We start from the raw sequence: 18953 nt of genomic DNA on the forward strand, positions 1-18953 counted from the left end.
GACTCTTCGCTCCGGCCGCGCGCCATGCAGCGCTTTAAGGGGTCTCCCGGCCCCGACCCGGGGCAGGGCGGATCGCGAGACGGGCCCTCCGGGGTTGGCCTCCCCGGGGGAGAGACCGGATCGGCTTCCCCGACTTCTTCGCCGTCCAACTCCGATCGCCGCGGCTCCAGGGGAAAGGCCCCGCCCCCTTCTTTGGCGGGAGCGGCGGCCATCTTAGAGCTGGAAAGCGCGGCTGATTCAGAGGCGGAGGAGTCCACACATGGTTTTTCACCGTGTTTCAGGCCGATACCAGCGCCATCGTCCCCCTCCATCGCTGCGGGCCCCTCCACGGACCTCTCGCTCGCAGTCCCTCCACCGGCAGGGGGGTTTACGGCGGACTTTGTCCTTTTGATGCACCAGGCGTACCTCCAAAGCCTGCAGCCGGCGGGGGGATCCCCAGGGGGTGCTCCAGCGAACCCCACGCCCGCGAAGATTCCCCGACTGATGGGGGGGGGGGGGCCCAACCCAGCGCCATCTGGGAGTGGCCATAAGACGCTCCTGGCTCTCCCACCCAGCGGAGTGGATCCCACGCAGGACCCTGGGAACGATCCGGCCTCCACGGCTGACGATGACTCGCTCCTGGCAGCTCACCTGGAGTGTGACGACCCATGGGTGCTCCGGATCTTCCGTAAGGAGGAGCTGTCGGACCTCATCCCACACGTCCTCCAGGAATTGGATCTCGATCCGCCCGTCGAACCGCCGGGGCCCCCAGCCCCCTCCGTAGCCTCCGCTAGCTCAAAAGGGGACCCGGTCCTGGCGGGCTTACGTCCTCTGGCGCGAACGTTCCCGATTCATGAGTCGTTCCTCCATCTCTTGGTGCGGGAGTGGGACACGCCGGAGGCCTCTCTCAGAGTGGGCAGAGCGATGGACAAACTCTACCCTCTTCCCGGCGACTTCTTGGATCTGCTTAAGGTACCCAAGGTCGACTCGGCAGTCTCTGCCGTCACTAAGAGGACCACAATTCCCGTGACAGGGGGGAACGGCCCTCCGGGATGTACAGGACAGAAAGCTGGAAGTCTGCCTCAAAAAGATTTTCGAGGTCTCGGCGCTGGGGGTCCGTGCTGCTATCTGTGGCTCCCTTACCCAGCGAGCCGGGCTTCGGTGGGTGCAGCAGCTACTGACTTCACAGCAACTACCACCGGAAGAAGCGGCGCAAGCGGACCGGCTGGAGGCCGTCATTGCCTACGGGGCTGATGCCCTCCACGATTTACTACGAGTCCTGGCAAGGACCATGATTTCGGCTGTTTCCGCCAGGCGCCTGCTGTGGCTTCGTAATTGGGCGGCGGACGCTTCGTCCAAATCCAGCCTAGGGTCTCTACCTTTCAAGGGTAGGTTCCTCTTTGGTGAGGATCTTGACCAGATCATCAAATCCCTGGGGGAAAATTCCGTACACAGGTTGCCCGAGGACCGCCAGCGGTCGTATCGTCCGTCTACTTCCTTCTCCAGGAATCGGTCCCGCTCTCAACGGCGATTTCGGGGTCCCAGGTCTCAGGGGCCGAGAAATCCCTCGAACAGGTCTCAGTCATGGACTCGGTCCTTTCGGGGCCGCAGACCACCCAGGGACTCCTCGGCTCCGGGCTCCTCCGGCAAGTCTACCCAATGATGTCAGGCCGGCTCACTCCCCCCTCCCGAGAATCGGAGGACGACTAGCCTGGTTTTACGGGGAGTGGGCCAACATCACCAAGGACCAATGGGTCCTAGACATTCTAAGGCGAGGCTACGCTTTGGATTTGCGGTATCCCCCCAAAGAAAGATTCGTCTTCTCACCCTGCGGAGCAAGTCACAAGCGTGTGGGAGTACAAAGCACACTGCACCGTCTCCTAGCCCTGGGGGCCATCTCACCCGTCCCCTCCGGAGAAGTGGGCTCGGGTCATTATTCCATTTACTTCGTGGTGCCCAAGAAAGATGGATCCTTTCGTCCCATCTTAGACCTCAAGGAAGTCAACAAGGCCCTCCGGATACCCCGGTTCCGTATGGAAACTCTTCGGTCCGTCATCGCGGCGGTTCATCAGGGAGAGTTTCTGGCCTCCCTGGATCTGACGGAGGCTTACTTACACATTCCGATCCACCCGGTCCATCACCGGCTCCTCCGCTTCAAGATACTGGATCAACACTTCCAGTTCCAGGCCCTCCCTTTCGGGTTGGCAACGGCGCCCAGGACGTTCACCAAGATAATGGTGGTTGTGGCGGCCGCGCTCCGAAGAGAGGGGATTTTAGTACATCCATACCTGGACGACTGGCTCATCCGAGCGAAGACCTTCTCTCAAGGGCAGCAAGCAGTCGACAGGGTGGTCGGCTTTCTTCAGTCTCTCGGCTGGGTAGTCAACTTCGGCAAGAGCAGTCTCCTTCCGTCGCAGCAGTTGGACTTCCTGGGCGCGCGCTTCGACACTGCTCAAGGCAAGGTCTTCTTGCGGCCGGACAAGGCCCAGACGCTCAGAGAGCAAATTTGCAACTTTGCCGCTCTCCCGGTTCCAACAGCGAGGGATTATCTGCAGATCCTGGGATCAATGGCTTTCGCCATCAACCTAGTGCCGTGGGCCTTTGCACACCTGAGGCCCCTGCAGATGGCGCTACTCTTGCGGTGGAAACCGGTCTCGCAGGACTATCAGGCGATACTACCCCTTCCGCCGGCGGCCAGACTCAGCCTTCGTTGGTGGCTGGACCCCAGGAACTTGGCACAGGGGTGCCCCCTGGAGTCGCCGGAGTGGATCGTGGTCACTACCGATGCCAGTTTGACCGGCTGGGGGGCCGTGTGTCTCCGAAGCTCGGCCCAGGGGCAGTGGACACAGGAACAGAAGACCTGGTCGATCAACCGCCTGGAGACCAGGGCAGTCCGGTTGGCTCTCATTCAATTCCTGCCCCTCATCCGACAGCGGGCGGTCCACGTTCTCTCGGACAATGCGACCACAGTAGCCTACATCAACCGTCAGGGAGGCACCAAGAGCCCGGGTGTGGCCGTCGAAGCGGCCCGTCTCATGGCCTGGGCGGAGCAGTTCCTCGACCGTCTAGCGGCCTCCCACATCGCAGGCGTGGACAATATTCAGGCAGACTACCTGAGTCGGCAGACGCTGGACCCAGGGGAATGGGCTCTCTCCGACGAGGCAATGTCGCTCATCACTCGGCGCTGGGGAACGCCCGCCATGGATCTCATGGCGACGGCGTGCAATACAAAGGCCCCGCGGTTCTACAGTCGCAGAAGGGACCACGGGGCGGAAGGAGTGGACGCCCTGGTTCTACCTTGGCCCCCTCGTCTTCGGCTGTACGTCTTTCCTCCGTGGCCTCTGGTGGGCAAGGTGGTGCGGAAGATCGAAGATCATCCAGGACAGGTCATCCTGGTGGCGCCAGAGTGGCCGCGGCGTCCGTGGTTTGCGGATCTACTCAACTTGGTAGTGGACGGACCCCTGCGATTGTCACACCTTCCGCGACTGCTCCATCAGGGTCCGGTATTTTCGGACCAGGCGGAACACTTTTGTCTCGCGGCTTGGCTTTTGAGAGGCAGAGTCTCCTGCGCAAAGGATACACGGTAACCGTGGTAGACACGCTGCTTAAGGCACGTAAGACCTCCACTTCAGTCGCCTATGTACGGGTCTGGAAGGTGTTTGAGATCTGGTGTGCCGGGCACGGAGCATCCGCGACCACACCTTCGCTCCGTCAGGTCCTAGCCTTTCTTCAGGAGGGCTTGGAGAAGGGCCTTTCCTACAACTCCCTGCGTGTGCAAGTCTCGGCTCTAGCTTCTCTGGCTCGTACCACGGGGCATCCTGACCTTTCGTCTCATCCGGACGTCTCGCGCTTCCTCAAGGGAGTCAAACACCTGCGGCCGCCGGTGCGGCATCCCTATCCCTCCTGGAATCTCAACCTGGTTCTCCGCCTCCTTGGACAGGCTCCCTACGAACCACTGCGGCAGGCCTCCCTCAAAGATGTCACACTTAAGACGGTGTTCCTGGTCGCCATAGCCTCGGCGAGACGCATCTCCGAGCTTCAGGCGCTCTCGTGCCGGGAACCGTTTCTACGCTTCACGGATTCGGGAGTTTCTATTCGTACGGTGCCTTCTTTCCTACCTAAAGTGGTGTCGTCCTTCCACTTGAACCAGTGGGTGGAGTTGCCGGCCTTCCCGTCGGATGCGCCTCAGGCCCTCCGGCGTCTCGATGTGAAGCGCTCTCTGCTACACTACTTGGAAGTGACCAATGAGTTCCGGGCTTCCGACCATCTCTTTGTGCTTTGGTCCGGCAATAAGAAAGGACGGCAAGCGTCTAAGACGACTATCGCACGCTGGCTCAAGGATGCGGTTTCCTCGGCCTACATCGGTGCCGGGAAGGCGCCCCCGGAGGGTGTCCGGGCTCATTCGTTGCGTGCTCTGGCCACGTCCCGGGCAGAGTCTCAACACGTTCCCATTCAGGAAATCTGTCGCGCGGCGACATGGAAGTCGCTGCATACCTTCTCGAAGCATTACCGGTTGCAACTACCGGTAGGTGATTCGGGTTCCTTTGGAGACAGGGTTCTTCAAGCAGGGTCTTCAGGGACCCACCCGGTTTAGGGAAGCTTTGGTACATCCCACGGTCTGGACTGATCCTAGTACGTACAGGGAAAAGAAAATTATTCCTTACCTGCTAATTTTCGTTCCTGTAGTACTTAGGATCAGTCCAGACGCCCGCCCGGGGTTGCTAAGTGCTGGTCAGACGCCTGCTCGTGTACGTTTTTTACCCTCTGTCTCTCATATTTCTACATCCTGATGTTTGTGTTTGTTACTTCGTTCTTTCACAGTTCGCATTGCAAGTTGCATTGGTTATTTGTGTTCTGTGGTTACAATTTGTTTGGTGCTTGATCCATCCTACTTTCCTGTCCAGTATTTCTGGCTCTGGGCTTTGATATTCTCGATACTGAGGATCCCTAGGGGGTGCACAGGCTTATATGTCAGCACCCCTGGAAGTTTGCTCTGACTCCATCTGCTGGACGGGGGACATAACCCACGGTCTGGACTGATCCTAAGTACTACAGGAACGAAAATTAGCAGGTAAGGAATAATTTTCTTATATAAACTGTGTGATTTGTAATCTGAAGCTCCTTCTTCCTGCTGCTGAGTCTTGTTGGGTCCTGCTTATATATCGGCCTACCCAAATCAGCCTTGAAGGCTTTACAGAAGTTACAAAATGCTGCAGCAAGGGTAATCTTTGCTCTATCTCTCAAGGACCATTTCCCCCCAGTCTTGAAAAATTTACATTGGCTACGGATTGCATGTATAATCTCTTATAAAATTTTGATGCTAGTATATACCATATTTTTTGCTCCATAAGACGCACCTAGGATTCAGAGGGGGAAAATTTAAAAAAAAAAAAAAAAATTTGTGCTAAACCGGCTCTGTCCCCGGGCATCTGTGCGTCTTATGGAGCAAATTAGGGGAGTGCATAACATTTTTTTTTCTCCCCATTTTGTTTTCGGGTCTGGGGAGGGCCATTTCAGTCCATTCCCCAGATCAGAAATCTTTTGTCTTTCTAATTCTGTGGGAACCCCCCCCTCCCCCCCCAAAAAAAACCCCCAACCAATCCTAACCCTTTAAATTTAATTAATAACACCCCACCCTCCTGACCCCCCCCAAGACCTGCCAAATTAATTAAATACAACCCCCCCACCCCCCTGACCCCTCCCCAAGATCTTCCAAATTAATTTACAACAACCCCCCTGACCCCCCAAGACCTGCCAAAGTCCCTGGTGGTCCAGCGGGGGTCCGGGAGCGATCTCATGAACTTGGGCTGTCGGCTGCCAGCAATCAAAATGGCACCGACGGCCCTTTGCCCTTACAATGTCACAGGGGCTACTGCTGGCATTGGTCAACCCCAGTGACATAGTAAAGGCAAAGGGCCATCGGCGCCATTTTGATTGCTGGCAGCCGACTGCCCAAGTCCAGGAGATCACTCCCGGACCCCCGCTGGACCACCAGGGACTTATGGCAGGACTTGGGGGGGGTCAGGAGGGTGGGGGGTTATAGTAAATTAATTTGGAAGGTCGGGGGGGGGGGGGGTCAGGAGGGGGCGGGGGTTTTGTTAGACTTTTAATTTTTTTTTTATATTCGCTCCTTAAGACGCACAGACATTTTCCCCTCACTTTGGGGGGGGAAAAAAGTGGGTCTTATGGAGCGAAAAATACGGTAAATTGGTGGCCTTTGGTTCCTTCCCATGGCAAATGCTTTATTACATTTTTACAATCCATTGCGATCTTCTCAGAGTACTCCTAGATGTGCCTTCCGTCTGCCATGCTCGGCTCGCAGTAACACAAGAGAACATTTTCTGTAGCTGTTCCAGTACACTGAAATTCTGTTCCTCACGAAATGCGTCTTGTATGTTGTACAAAAGCATTCAAGATTATGTTGAAAACTTATCTTTTCAGTGACAATTATGATGAGAAATCTCTTTATATTCATTGAATATTTTTTATGCTTTAGTTAATGTTCTGTTTTAAGATTGTATATATTGTATTGTACCCCGCAGTAGATAAATATAAAAAAATGTGGTAGTGATAGTGGGTGAGGTATTAACATGAAGGAAAAGCCCCAGGTACCCATGAATAAAAGTTCTGAGTGAGTTGGAAACCCAAAGTACAGTTGGGAGCTGCTGGACCTGTATCTTATATTCTCCCTGCTGCTATGTATTAAACAGGAGTCTGATCTGGCACATGATAAGCAGCTTACAAACTTGTCAAAATGATTGCTTCTCTAAAAGTTGTTTTCTGGGAGTCTTCATTATAAATTAATTTTCTGCTCTAATATGTCAAGTACCGTATTTTCCGGCGTATAAGACAACCCCCAACTTTTCCAGTTAAAATATAGAGTTTGGGATATACTCGCCGTATAAGACTACCCTTCTTGACTGGTTGTTGTATACAAATCCTGCTTGGATTGGTCAGCTCTCCCTGCCTGCCCAGCCCTCCCGGTCTCCAAGACTATCAGAGCGGTAACGCATCCCTCTGGCCCGCCCTTGTATCCTATTACCGGTACCTCCTCTGCCTCTCAGATCTCGCTTCTGAGGACTGCAGTGAAGCAGCACAGACGCACATGTGTGAGATCTGAGAGGCAGGAAGGTGCCCGCAGCCGCAAATCGCAGTGAACTTTGCCGCTGGAGCTCCGGCTGCTGCCGCCGCTGTGACTTCGCTTTATAGTCCCTGCCCGGGCCTCCGCAGATAACCCGGGGAAAAGGCGATGGCGGGAGGGAGAGAGCGTGTGCGCTACGAGGAAAAGGCGACGGCTGGAGTTCGCAGCCCAGACCGGAGGCCCTTGCCGCCTCTACCACTGCCGCTGCTGCGTCCGCCACGGCTCTACCCAGGCATGTGTTACTGACAGAGCGCAACCCCAACTACTCTCTGGCGCCCCACCTGCCCGGGCCCAACCGCGCTTCCCACCAATCGGAGAGAGGGAGAACTGGAAAATACACGCTGACGTGCCTAGAGGGAAGGCGGATGGGGAGCGCGAGGGAAGGGCTGGAATGGAGTCAAAAGGAAGGAAAAATGGGAGGGTGGGGTGTGGAATATCAGGTGAGTGTCTGGGCCATGGGGTGGGAGGGGTGGGGGCAGGACTTGCCTCCCCCTCCCCGAAACGTTCTCTACCTGCTGCTACAAAACCTTTCGGAGAAACGAATAAGGGGGGGGGGGCATTTCTATATATACTGAAAGAACTTTCTGATGGAAGGTAAGGAAAAGGATTATCTAATTTATTTTATTACCAAAAGATACAACCTTTCATTCTGAAAAAGGAATCTAATAACTTTGCCGGTAATAGGATACAAGGGCGGGCCAGAGGGATACGCTACCGCTCTGATAGTCTTGGAGACAGGGAGAGCTTATAAATTAATTATGACACCCGGCATATAAGACGACCCCCGACTTTTCAGGGGGTTAAAAACTCGTCTTATACGCCGAAAAATACGGTAATTTGAGTATACATGGTAAGTTTTTGTTCCCAAAACATGAATTACAAGCAGCGTTGGTATAGTATTACTGGTCATCAGCCTGGTTCCAGAGCAACTGGAACAGATGTAGGCTCTGCTGTTTCATATTGAACCAACGAAAAGCAGAGTTGCTTACCTGTAACAGGTGTTCTCACAGGACAGCAGGATGTTAGTCCTCACATGTGGGTGACATCAGGATGGAGCCCAAGGACGGAAAACATTTGGCAAAGTTTCTAGAACTTTGACTGGCACCACTGAGCATGCTCAGCATGGCACCAACCCTGCATCCAGCAGGGGTCCCCCTTCAATCTCATTTGTAATAAAGTACGAGCAGAAAATAAAACTTAAGCGAACCCAACGCAGTGGGGTCATGGGTGGGTTTCATGAGGACTAACATCCTAATGTCCTGTGAGAACACCGGTTACAAGTAAGCAACTCTGCTTTCTCACAGGGCAAGCAAGATGGTAGTCCTCACATGTGGGTGATTAGCAAGCTACAGGATGCCTGAGTATAATGAAGCCAAAACACCTAGCAACGTGCAACAGGCACAACAACGTGCAACAGGCACAACAACTGTGGTAGTTTCGGGTAGTAGGGCAGCCTGATCATCTCCCTGGGTTGCAGGAAGGAAGTTGGGTATTTAAATAGGAAACTGGTTTCGCAGAACCGATTGGCCAAAGATGGAATCCTGAGTACCAGCCTTAACTAGGCAGTAACGAGATGCAAAAGTATGGAGAGAGCTGTGTGTGGCAGCTCTACAGATGTCAGCAAGAGGAACAGAATGGAGATGTGCCACTGACGTTGCTATTGCTCTTATGGAGTATGCCTTCACTTGTTCTTGGAGTGGAATTCCTGCTTGACGATAACAAAAAGAAATGCAGTCTGCTAGCCAGGTGGGTAGTTTGCCTACCGGAGAACCCAATTTTGTTGTATCGAAAGAGACAAAGAGTTGGGTGGACTTTCTGTGAGGTGAAGTGTGATCTAGGTAAACGGTGCGCTTACAGTCCAAGGAGTGCAGAGCTTATTCTCCTGGTTGAGAATGAGGTCTTGGAAAGAAGATAGGAAGAGTTATAGATTGATTTAAATGGAATTCCGAGACTACTTTTCGCAGAAATTTAGGGTGAGTACGAAGTATTACGCATTCATGAAGGACCTAGTATAAGGTGGGTATGTTACTAGTGTGTGTAACTCACTGACTCTGCGAGCAAATGTGATGGCTATGAGAGAGATCACCTTCCAAGTGAGATGGCGAAGCTCGCAGGTATGTAAGGGCTCAGAGGGAGGTTTCATAAGTCGTGCTCGAACTACATTAAGCTCCCATAAAGGGACTGGAGGGCAGAGTGGAGGTTTTAGGTATAGCAAACCTCTCATGAAGCGAGCCACCAGTGGTTGTGCTGATATGGTGGTATTGTTGATACCACCATACTAATGTGTACTTGAATGGAGGAAGACTGTAATCCCGACTCTGATAGATGCCAGGATGTCTATAGGACAGGAAAACGGGTCTATTTCCTTCATGGTGCACCATGATGAAAATCTTTTCCATTTTGCACGATACGATCTTCTGGTAGAAGGTTTTCATGAAGCTACAAGGACTTGGGAAACACAGTCTGAAAGGTTTAAAGATTGCAGAATCAACCTTTCAACATTCAAGCTGTCAGGGACAGTGAATGGAGGTTGGGATGACGGAGTAGACTGTTGTTCTGCATTATTAGCATTGGGTCCCTGCCCAGGCGAATCATGGTTGGACCGATAAGTCTTGGAGGATGAGAAACCAGACTTGACGTGGCCAGTGAGGGGCTATGAGGATCATTGTGCCCCTGTCCTGCCATAACTTCACGAGAGTCTTGCTGATGAGTGGAAGTGGAGGGTAAACATAGAGGAGACCCATTGACCACAAGTGGGCAAAGGCATCACGTGGGGGGTGCATTGTGACTGCAGTGTAGAGAGTAGAAGTTGGCTGCTTTGTGGTTGTATATCGACATAAAGAGGACTATGTGTGGAGAGCCCCACTGGAGAAAAATGCATTCTGCTACCGTGGGGTTCAGGGACCACGCGTGGGGATGAAAATCTCGACAGATTGTCCGCCATCACATTGTCCACGCCTGCCAGATAAGTCACTCTCAGTAGCATGGAATGGGAGAGAGCCCAGGCCCAGATCTGTGCTGCCTCTTGGCATAGTAGATAAGAGCCTGTACCCCCTTGTTTGTTCAGATACCAAATTGCTGCCTGATTGTCCATTTGGATCAGGATTACTTTGAGAGACAATCCTGAAAGGCGAAAAGGGCATATCTAATTGCCCGTAACTCCAGAAAGTTTATCTGATGCTTTAACTCCGCCTTGTTCCAAATACCCTGGGTTTGGAGGTTGTTGACATGAGCTTCCCACCCTAGGGTGGATGCATCTGTATTAATATGATTTGGGATGGTGGAGGTTGGAAAGGTAGTCCTATAAGGAGATTGGACTCCTGTATCCACCAATCCAGGGAGAGCCGAAGTTGGTTGGTGACGTGGATAATGTGAGACATCTTTTGACTTGACTGAGACCACTGGGATTTTAAAGTCCATTGTGACACACTCATGGCCAAGCGAGCCATGGGGGTCACATGAACTGTGGACGCCCTGTGACCCAGTAAGGTGATGAGGCGTAATGGTTTGGCGAGATCGTACTGATTTTGCTATAATGGACAATGCGGGTGCCCTGCTCTGAGGGAGAAACACTTTTGCCTGGATAGTGTCGAGATCTGCTCCTATGAATGATATTGTTTGAGATGGAGTCATATTTCACTTGGAGTAGTTGATTAGAAACCCCAATGATTGGAGCAGACTAATTGTGTAACGGAGTGACTGAAATACTCCCTTTTGAGTCTGAGCCCTGATAAGCCAATTGTCCAGGTATGGATAGACGTGAACATTGTTTTTCCTTAAATGGGCTGCTACAACTGCTAGGCATTTTGTAAAAACCCGTGGGGCTAATGAGAGCCCGGATGGTAGTACACGGTACTGAAAATGGAGTTGACCTACTGTGAATCTGAGATATTTGCGATGAGGAGGATATATCGCGATGTGTGCATAAGCCTCTTGCAGGTCTAGAGAGCAGAGCCAATCTTTCTTTTGAATCAGTGGAAACATGGTACCCAAGGTTACTATTCTGAACTTCTCTTTTTTGAGATATTTGTTTAGGGCACGTAAGTCCAAAATTGGACTAATGCCGCCTGATTTTTTTTTGGGATCAGGAAGTAACTAGAGTAGAACCCTTGACCCCACTACTGTCTAGATACTGGTTCTACAGCATTGGATTGCAGAAGGGTCAAGAGCTCCGCTTCGAGGAGTGGGGAGTGAATGCTTTGGTTTGTGAGAGGATGGGATAACCCATTCGGTGGAATAGTGAGAAAGTTGAGATGGTATCCTTGTTTTATTACAGTTAGTACCCACTGATCTGTTGTGATAGTGTGCCACAGAGTGGAGAAAAGGCACAAGCAGCCTCCCACTGGAGTGACATGGGAAGGAAGAGCTCTCCAGAAGAGAGTCAAAACCCCAAAGCTGGGCCTGTCTGGGGCTGGCTGTGTTTTTGGTGTTCTAGTTTGACGAGTCTGGTCTCTTTGTGGAGGTTTAGATTGTCGCGGACAAGATTGAGGTGGATAATACCTTCTGGGTTTATATGTGAACCATCGAGGATCTTGCCTGAAAGACCTTTTTGTGGTGGATGGATAATCCGCAGGAAGAGTAGACAACTGACGTAGTGTGTCGTAGTGGTCTTTTAATTGTGCAACTGTTTCCTGGAATTTAGTGCCAAATAAGTTGTTACCGGTATATGGGAGGTCTGCTAATCTGTCTTGGACCTCTTGTCGTAAGTCAGAGGACTTAAGCCATGCCCAATGCTGTGCACTTATTCCTGCTGCGGAAACCCTGGAGGCGGTGTCAAAAATATCATAAACCGCTCTTATTTCATGCTTGCCAGCATCTACGCTTTTGATGAGTATGTTGGTAAGTCCTTCCTGGTATTCTTCCGGTAGAGATTTGGAATACTCCTGTACCCTCTTCCAGAGGTTTCTGGAGCATTGAGTCATATATAATTGATATGTTGCGATGAGTGCTATAAGCTTTGATCCATGAAAGACTTTTCATCTGAAGGCGTCTAATGATTTTTGTTCCTTACCTGGAGGTGCTGAGGAATGAGATCTGGACTTTTTCTGGGCCGACTCCACAACTACAGACTGGTGGGGTAGTTGTGTCTTTTGGAATCCAAGGGCTGATTGTACCAGATATATGGCATCAGCTTTCCTATTTACCGGAGGAACTGAGCCAGGATGTTCCCAGTTACGATGGAGTAAGTCCAGCAGCACTTCATGAACTGAGACTGCCATGACTTCCTTAGGTGCATCTGCAAATTGTAGCACTTCAAGCATTTTATGCCTGGCATCCTCTTCTGTTTGCAAATTAAAAGGAATTGTCTCAGACATTTCCTTTATAAAGTTTGCAAATGTCAAATCTTCAGGTGGGGAGCAACGATGTTCATCTGGGGGAGAAGGCTCTGAGGGAAGATCTTCTGAATCATCAGTCTGTAGTATCATCTCCCCATGGATTATAGAATAGGTCACCAGCACCTCCAGGACCTTGAGGTTGATGCATAGGTCCCAATCCAGCCAGATCCAGAGGTGGCATCGAAGATGGTGAAGGCGTCGATGGCATTGATGTTTTCGAAGGATAGTGAGCTGTGTGCGGAACCTTATGACCCCAGTGTTGGTTCAGGTATCGGCTGATCCGGTTCCTCATCCGAAGATAATGGTATTGGAGTCGGTGGCTTCACAGGGGCCGGTGGCAATGCTGGAAGCGGCGTTGAAGGAAGAGCACTGATTAACGAGTCCAGTCTATCCAGAAGTGGAACCAGCATCATCGGCATTGGATCGGGCACCGGTATGGGGGTCTGTGCCGGTGGAGACTGGAACCCTCGTAAAGCTTGAAGCACCGCCTCTTGGACGATCCTGTCCAATTCCGCCCGAGAAGCTGGCATGGGAGACACAGCGGGCGGGGGTGGAGGCTCTGATGGCGTAGCCAGTGGTTCCACCTGTCGCAGTGGAGTTCCAGATCCTGGCACCGATATCGGTGGGGAACGCCCCAGTGTCCCAAGTCCAGACGGGGATGGGGCCTCGTCTCCTCGGGACTTTTGGGTCGTGGCTCTGTCGATGGCCTTCCGGTTCTGGCATCGGAGGAGACACTTAGTCGATGATGGTGTCTATGCTTCTCTCGATGGTTGGTCTGTTGTTTTTCAGGCATCGAGGAAGATGATGTCACTGCTTTGGACCGGGAAGAGGAAGGTGAAGGAACATCATCAGTGGATTTTTGCCACTTAGGCTTCGGTGGCGACAGTCTTCGAAGCCAGAGGATTTTAACTCGATGACTGTTTGTTCGAAGTTGATGGAACTCCTTTTTAAGGTATCTCCATCTTTTCCAAATGAGCCCTGTGGCCTTTTGGAGTCATTTGTGAACAGCTTGTACACTGTTGCACGTCATGAACTGGTCCAAGGCACAGAACGCACACGTCGTGCGGGCACTTGCGGAACCCCGTAGCCATGATATTTGAAAGAAAAACGGCCAGGGGGTCGGTGACTGTCTGTTACCGTTGAGGAAAAAAAACGCCGGGAACCGAACAGAAAGCAATGGGAACAAACTTACCATTGTTGACAACTGTCGGTGGTCGATGGGGGACCCCGGGATAGGGAAAAATTTGTTAATTTTAAAGTTTGAATTCCATGAGGAAATTTTGTGAGGTAAACTCACAGAGCTCCAGAATCCGCGAGGCTACTGCGGTGTGGGGGGGAAAAAAAAAAAAAAAGAGACTGAAGGGGGACCCCTGCTAGATGCAGGGTTGGTGCCATGCGATCATGCTCAGTGATGCCAGTCAAAGTTCTAGAAACTTTGACAAACGTTTTCCGTGATTGGGCTCCATCCTGATGATGTCACCCACATGTGAGGACTACCATCCTGCTTGTCCTGTGAGAAAAGGTGTTTCAAGACCACATAAGTCCCATCCAATCTTAGGCTTTGAACCAGAAAATAAATCCCTGATATCTTTTCCTCACCTGTTTTGTTTTTTTTTGTTTCTTTTCTATTTAAACAGTGCTTCTGAATTAAACTGCCCACCAGTAGATGGACTGCGGTGGAGCCAGAGTGACCTTCAGCGCCTCAAAGCTGGACTTCAGCTTTTCTGACAAGCCCAGAATCAACTGCTGAGACACGAGACAGCCGTGCAGGAGGAGGATCTGAAGTGATTTTAGTTGCTGGGATAGAGTGTGCTTATCTGCTGTGAAATCTGGGACTGGTGCCTAACCATCAACTTATTTGTCTGCAGTTTAGCTTTTTTTTTATGTTATATTCCTGCCTGCCTGTAACTGTGTTCTGTTCCCATACATGTTCCTCAATCTGTCTTAAATTTTGGTTTAATTGTTCTACTGGTACTGGAGCAAAGTGGTACCTCTGTTCCTGATATCTTGTTATAATGATGAATCTGAGCACATTATTTTACACTAAACTTAAAATGTGAATCATTAAACAGAATATGACAGATAATGGATGTAAGGCTCAGGCAGTCTTTTGCAGTTCATATACTGGCATTATCAGAACAAAGTGATGGCAGGACCTGTGTGGCGTGGGTCCTCTGCTTTTGGTGATGGAACCAGACCTGGAGTGAGGATGGATTTTCCTCCTGAATCCATTTGTGGGGGTTTTTTAAAAAATTATTTTATAAGAGTTTAAATTACAATGTGAATTGCTTGTGCCAGAAATAAAGGATATTCACAAATAGGAAGCTGAATAAAAATGACAAGGAAAAAGCAATTAAAGTAAAGATATCCATTACAATAAAAAGAAAAGAAGAAACAAAGGTGGGAAAGAAAAACAAGGGATGTTAACTAAGGAAAAAAACCTATAATCTTACCCAGTAGAAGCATTTGAATAGCACTAAGATACTTAAGATGCAGGGGAGGAGGCCTTGATGAATGATTGCAATGGTTCAGGCTGGGGGAAAAAAAAAAAAGTATTGGTCACCCCTTTTACTAATACATTTATAGGGATAATGAAGTAGAAAGGAAAATCCAAGGGCAATAATTTCTTGCCGTCGAGGCAGGAACCCTCGCCCATTAATTGTTGAAATGGGATTTTTTTTGTCTGTTTAAAATCCTCTTGCTAATCTTATATGCATGCATGCGTATGGTGAGAGCTGATTATTTTAGCCACCATCCCTTGTATGGGCACTAGTAAGGTAGAACTTGTTATGAAGGAGGCCATCAGAAAATGACAGAAAATTTTCTTTAAAACATATGCTTTGTTTATCGCAGAATTTTCCAGATTAGAAGTGGATCCTTTCTGCTCTAGGAGTCTAGGCCTGCCCCTTCTGTTTCATTTTACAAACTGAAGGTAGCTAATAGCCACATTGTGTGTCTGCTGGGACCCTCCCAAAGAAAAAAGATACAGCAAAGAAGTAAACTTGAACATTTAAAAAAATAAAAAAGTTAGAGAAAATCCCAAATGCTGAAGCTGTGGGGGAGAAAAAGAACATTCCAGCTTGTCATTGGACTGCAGCTGCTTTTCCATTGGACCCGGTTCCTGTCAGATTGCTGGTGAGCGGTTTTGGCCGTGTAGAGCAAGCCTGCTAAATTCTGAATGTTCCTCCAGGTCAGGAACCATCATGGAGGAGGTGATTTTCTTCATGATCTATAAATTCTCAATTTGTATACAGCCTCTTCCCTTTCTTTAGTCTGTGTGTACAGAATCAGATCGAGTCCATGAGCTGCTGCTGCCTCCTTTCCCATTGGATGGCAAGGACCAGTGTAAAGAACAATTATATCTTGATGATCCTTCAATAGAGGTGTAATGTTATGCACCCAGCCTCTAGAATAGTGGTTCCCAACCCTGTCCTGGGGACCGCCCCCCCCAGCCAGTTTTGTTTTCAGGATCTCCCCAATACATCTGCATGAGAGAAAATTTGCATGCACTGCCTACATAAGATACACATTTTCTCTCATGTAGATGCATTGGGGAGATCCTAAAAACCCAACTGGCTGGGGGTCCCCAAGGACAGGCTTGGATACCACTGTTCTAGATGGTCTTCCTTCTGTTTTCACACTGTCTGTAATTCCAGGGCATTCTTAAGATGGTAGTCAAATCACTGCATTTATTGCTGGCAGAGAGATTGTCTTTTTTTTTTTTTTTTAAATTTTATTAAGTCTCTTTTCTAATGCAGCTCATTTCTGATTCATTTCCCCAAATACAGAGTAAAGAAGCAGGGTTGTTCCCTTCATGAATTAGAATTCTGATTTGGGAAAGATGGTTGGGTTCCTGAGATTAGCCTCAAAGGCAATGATTAACTGCCTGCCTTGACCTATCTATTGTTTTTAAAGAGGAAAAACAATGGCTTGTGAATTTATTGCTGGAAATCCAGTTATGTTGCCTGTGTTATTCCCTGGTTACACATTTATAGGGATACACCCCAGGGTCCTGATAGAACTCAAAAATGAAATTTCACACCTATTACAATTAAGTTGAAACCTGTCATTAAATCATCTGTTGTAGCTAAAGGCTGGAAGGTGGCCAATGTAACCCTGATATTTAAAAAGGGTTCCAGGGAAGATCAGGGAAACTATACAGTGGTAAGCCTGACTGCAGGGCTGGGAAAAATCATGGAAACTATTATAAAGAATATCACAAGCTATATAGACAAATATGGTTTGAGACACAGCCAGCCTACATTTACCCAAGGGAAGTCTTGCCTCACAAATCTACATATTTTTTTGAAGGGGTGAATGTGGGCAAAGGTGAACTGGTAGATATGGTGTATTTGGATTACCAGAAGACATTTGACAAAGTCCCACATGAGAGGCTTCTAAGAAAACTAAAAGTCGTGGAATAAGAGGCGATGTCCTTTTGTGGATTGCAAACTGGTTAAAAGACCAGAAACAGAGGGTAGGATTAAATGGTCTGTTTTCACAGTGGAAAAAGGTAAATAATGGAGTGCATCAGGGATCTGGTGCTTTTTAATATATTTATAAATGATCTGGAAAGGGGTACAATGAGTGAGGTGATCAAATTTGCAGATGACATAAAATTATGCAGAGTAGTTAAATCTCAAGCAGATTGTGAAATTGCAGGAGGACCTGGGAGACTAGACGACTGGGCTTCCAAATGGCAGATGAAATTTAATGTGGACAAGTGCAAAGTGATACATATAGGGAAAAATAACCCTTGCTGTAGTTATGCAATGTTAGTTTCCATCTTAGGAGTTAACACCCAGGAAAGAGATCTAGGCATCATGGTGTGTAATACATTGAAATTGTCAGTTCAATGTGTTGTGGTGGTTAAAAAAAGCAAATAGTGTTAGGAATTATTAGGAAGAGAATGGCACATAAAACAGTGACATCATAATGCCTCTGTATTGCTCCATGGTGTGACTGCACATTGCATCCCATGTACAATTCTGGTCACTGCATCTCAAAAAAGATAGAGTTGCCCTGGAGAAAGTACAGAGCAGAGTGACCAAAATGATAAAGGGGATAGAACAACTGCTCTATGAGGAAAGACTAACGAGGTTAGGGCTTCAGCTTAGAGAAGAGATGGCTGAGGGGGGATATGATTGAGATTAACAGAATCATGAAAGCACTTGAACAGGTTAATGTAAAGTGGTTATTTACTCTTTCAGGCAATAGGACTAGGGTTCACTGCATGAAGTTAGCAAGTAGCTCATTTAAAACAAATCAGAGAAAATTCTTTTTCACTCAATGCATAGTTAAGCTCTGGAGTTCATTACCAGAGTTCATTATGGCTACAGCAGTTAGTGTAACTGGGTTTAAAAAAGGTTTGAATAAGTTCATAGAGGAGAAGTCCATAAACTATTAATAAGGAATAGTGGCTTGGAATCTATTTAATGTTTGGGTACTTGCCAGGTACTTGTGACTTGGATTGGCCACTGTTGCACACAGGATGCTGGGCTTGATGGACCCTTGGTCTGGCGCAGTATGGCATGTCTTCTGTTCTTGTCTTCTGTTCTTTCTACAAAATAAGCTCCAAGCAAGATCAGGAAGACTTGTGTTACTTAATGATCCTGCACAATTAGCAGCACCTATCAAACCTCTCTAGGCCACTGTTGAATGTCTGCCCAAAACAGATTCTGGTCAATTGGAGTGGTCATACAATCCCTTGATCCTGCAGAGGTCATAGGTTGTCATGAAAATTAAGAGGTCCCTATGCAGTAGGCAAGGCAATGGCAAGTTAACTGAGTGACTTTGCTACTGAGCAGCTTACTGAATATACAAGAGCAGCTGAGCCACAGGTAGGATCCCCTTTGTCTCCTCCCCCCCCCCCCCCCCCAAGTCTCTCAAAAAAAAGTGGGGGTTAAGCACAGCCCTCTCCTCTGCCTTCAAAATAGTTGGGTAAATTCCAACCCCCGAGCCCCCAGTGGGGGAGGCATAGAGTCTCTTACCTCCTTTTGCTTGCTTAATATAAGTAACTGCCAGCAGCTCCCTGTACTTGAAATACGAAAATTGGTTCTTACCTGCTAATTTTCGTTCCTGTAATGACCACAGATCAGTCCGGACAAGTGGGTTTTGCATCCTTACCAGCAGATGGAGGCAGAGAACAAACCTTTGAGGCACTGCTACATAACCAAGAGCGCCACATGCAGACCCTCAGTATTGACCTGTACCCAAGCTAAGGAGTAGAGACCATCACCCTAACTTTCAGGATTAACGGGGAATTCAGGGTTGGAACCCCTCCTGACCTGGAGCCATCCATGCTTCCAGAAAAAAAACAAACAGTAAAAACCACAGAGCACCCAAATCAACTTATTTACAATGTGTAAATTTCTGCAATTCATACCAGGATGTTCAGTCTTTCGGCAGTAACAACAGCCTGGTCCTCTGGACTGATCTGTGGTATTACAGGAACAAAAATTAGCAGGTAATCAATTTTTCTTTCCAGTTCATACCCA

The 18953-nt window shown here is 49.0% G+C and overlaps 1 protein-coding gene across 2 annotated transcripts in view; it reads left to right on the top strand.

Moving 5' to 3' along the window:
- Positions 1-14546, top strand: part of LAS1L (LAS1 like, ribosome biogenesis factor) — a 145787-nt gene extending 131241 nt beyond the window's left edge. For both annotated transcript variants that reach the window (XM_029607559.1, XM_029607558.1), the window contains one exon: positions 14094-14546. In XM_029607559.1, the coding sequence (XP_029463419.1) occupies positions 14094-14107 (14 nt within the window). In that variant the 3' untranslated portion in view covers positions 14108-14546. The remainder of the gene's footprint in view (positions 1-14093) is intronic.
- The last annotated feature ends 4407 nt before the right edge of the window (positions 14547-18953 follow it).

The sequence above is a fragment of the Rhinatrema bivittatum genome, chromosome 6, assembly GCF_901001135.1.
Source record: "Rhinatrema bivittatum chromosome 6, aRhiBiv1.1, whole genome shotgun sequence".
NCBI classification, from domain to species: domain Eukaryota; kingdom Metazoa; phylum Chordata; class Amphibia; order Gymnophiona; family Rhinatrematidae; genus Rhinatrema; species Rhinatrema bivittatum.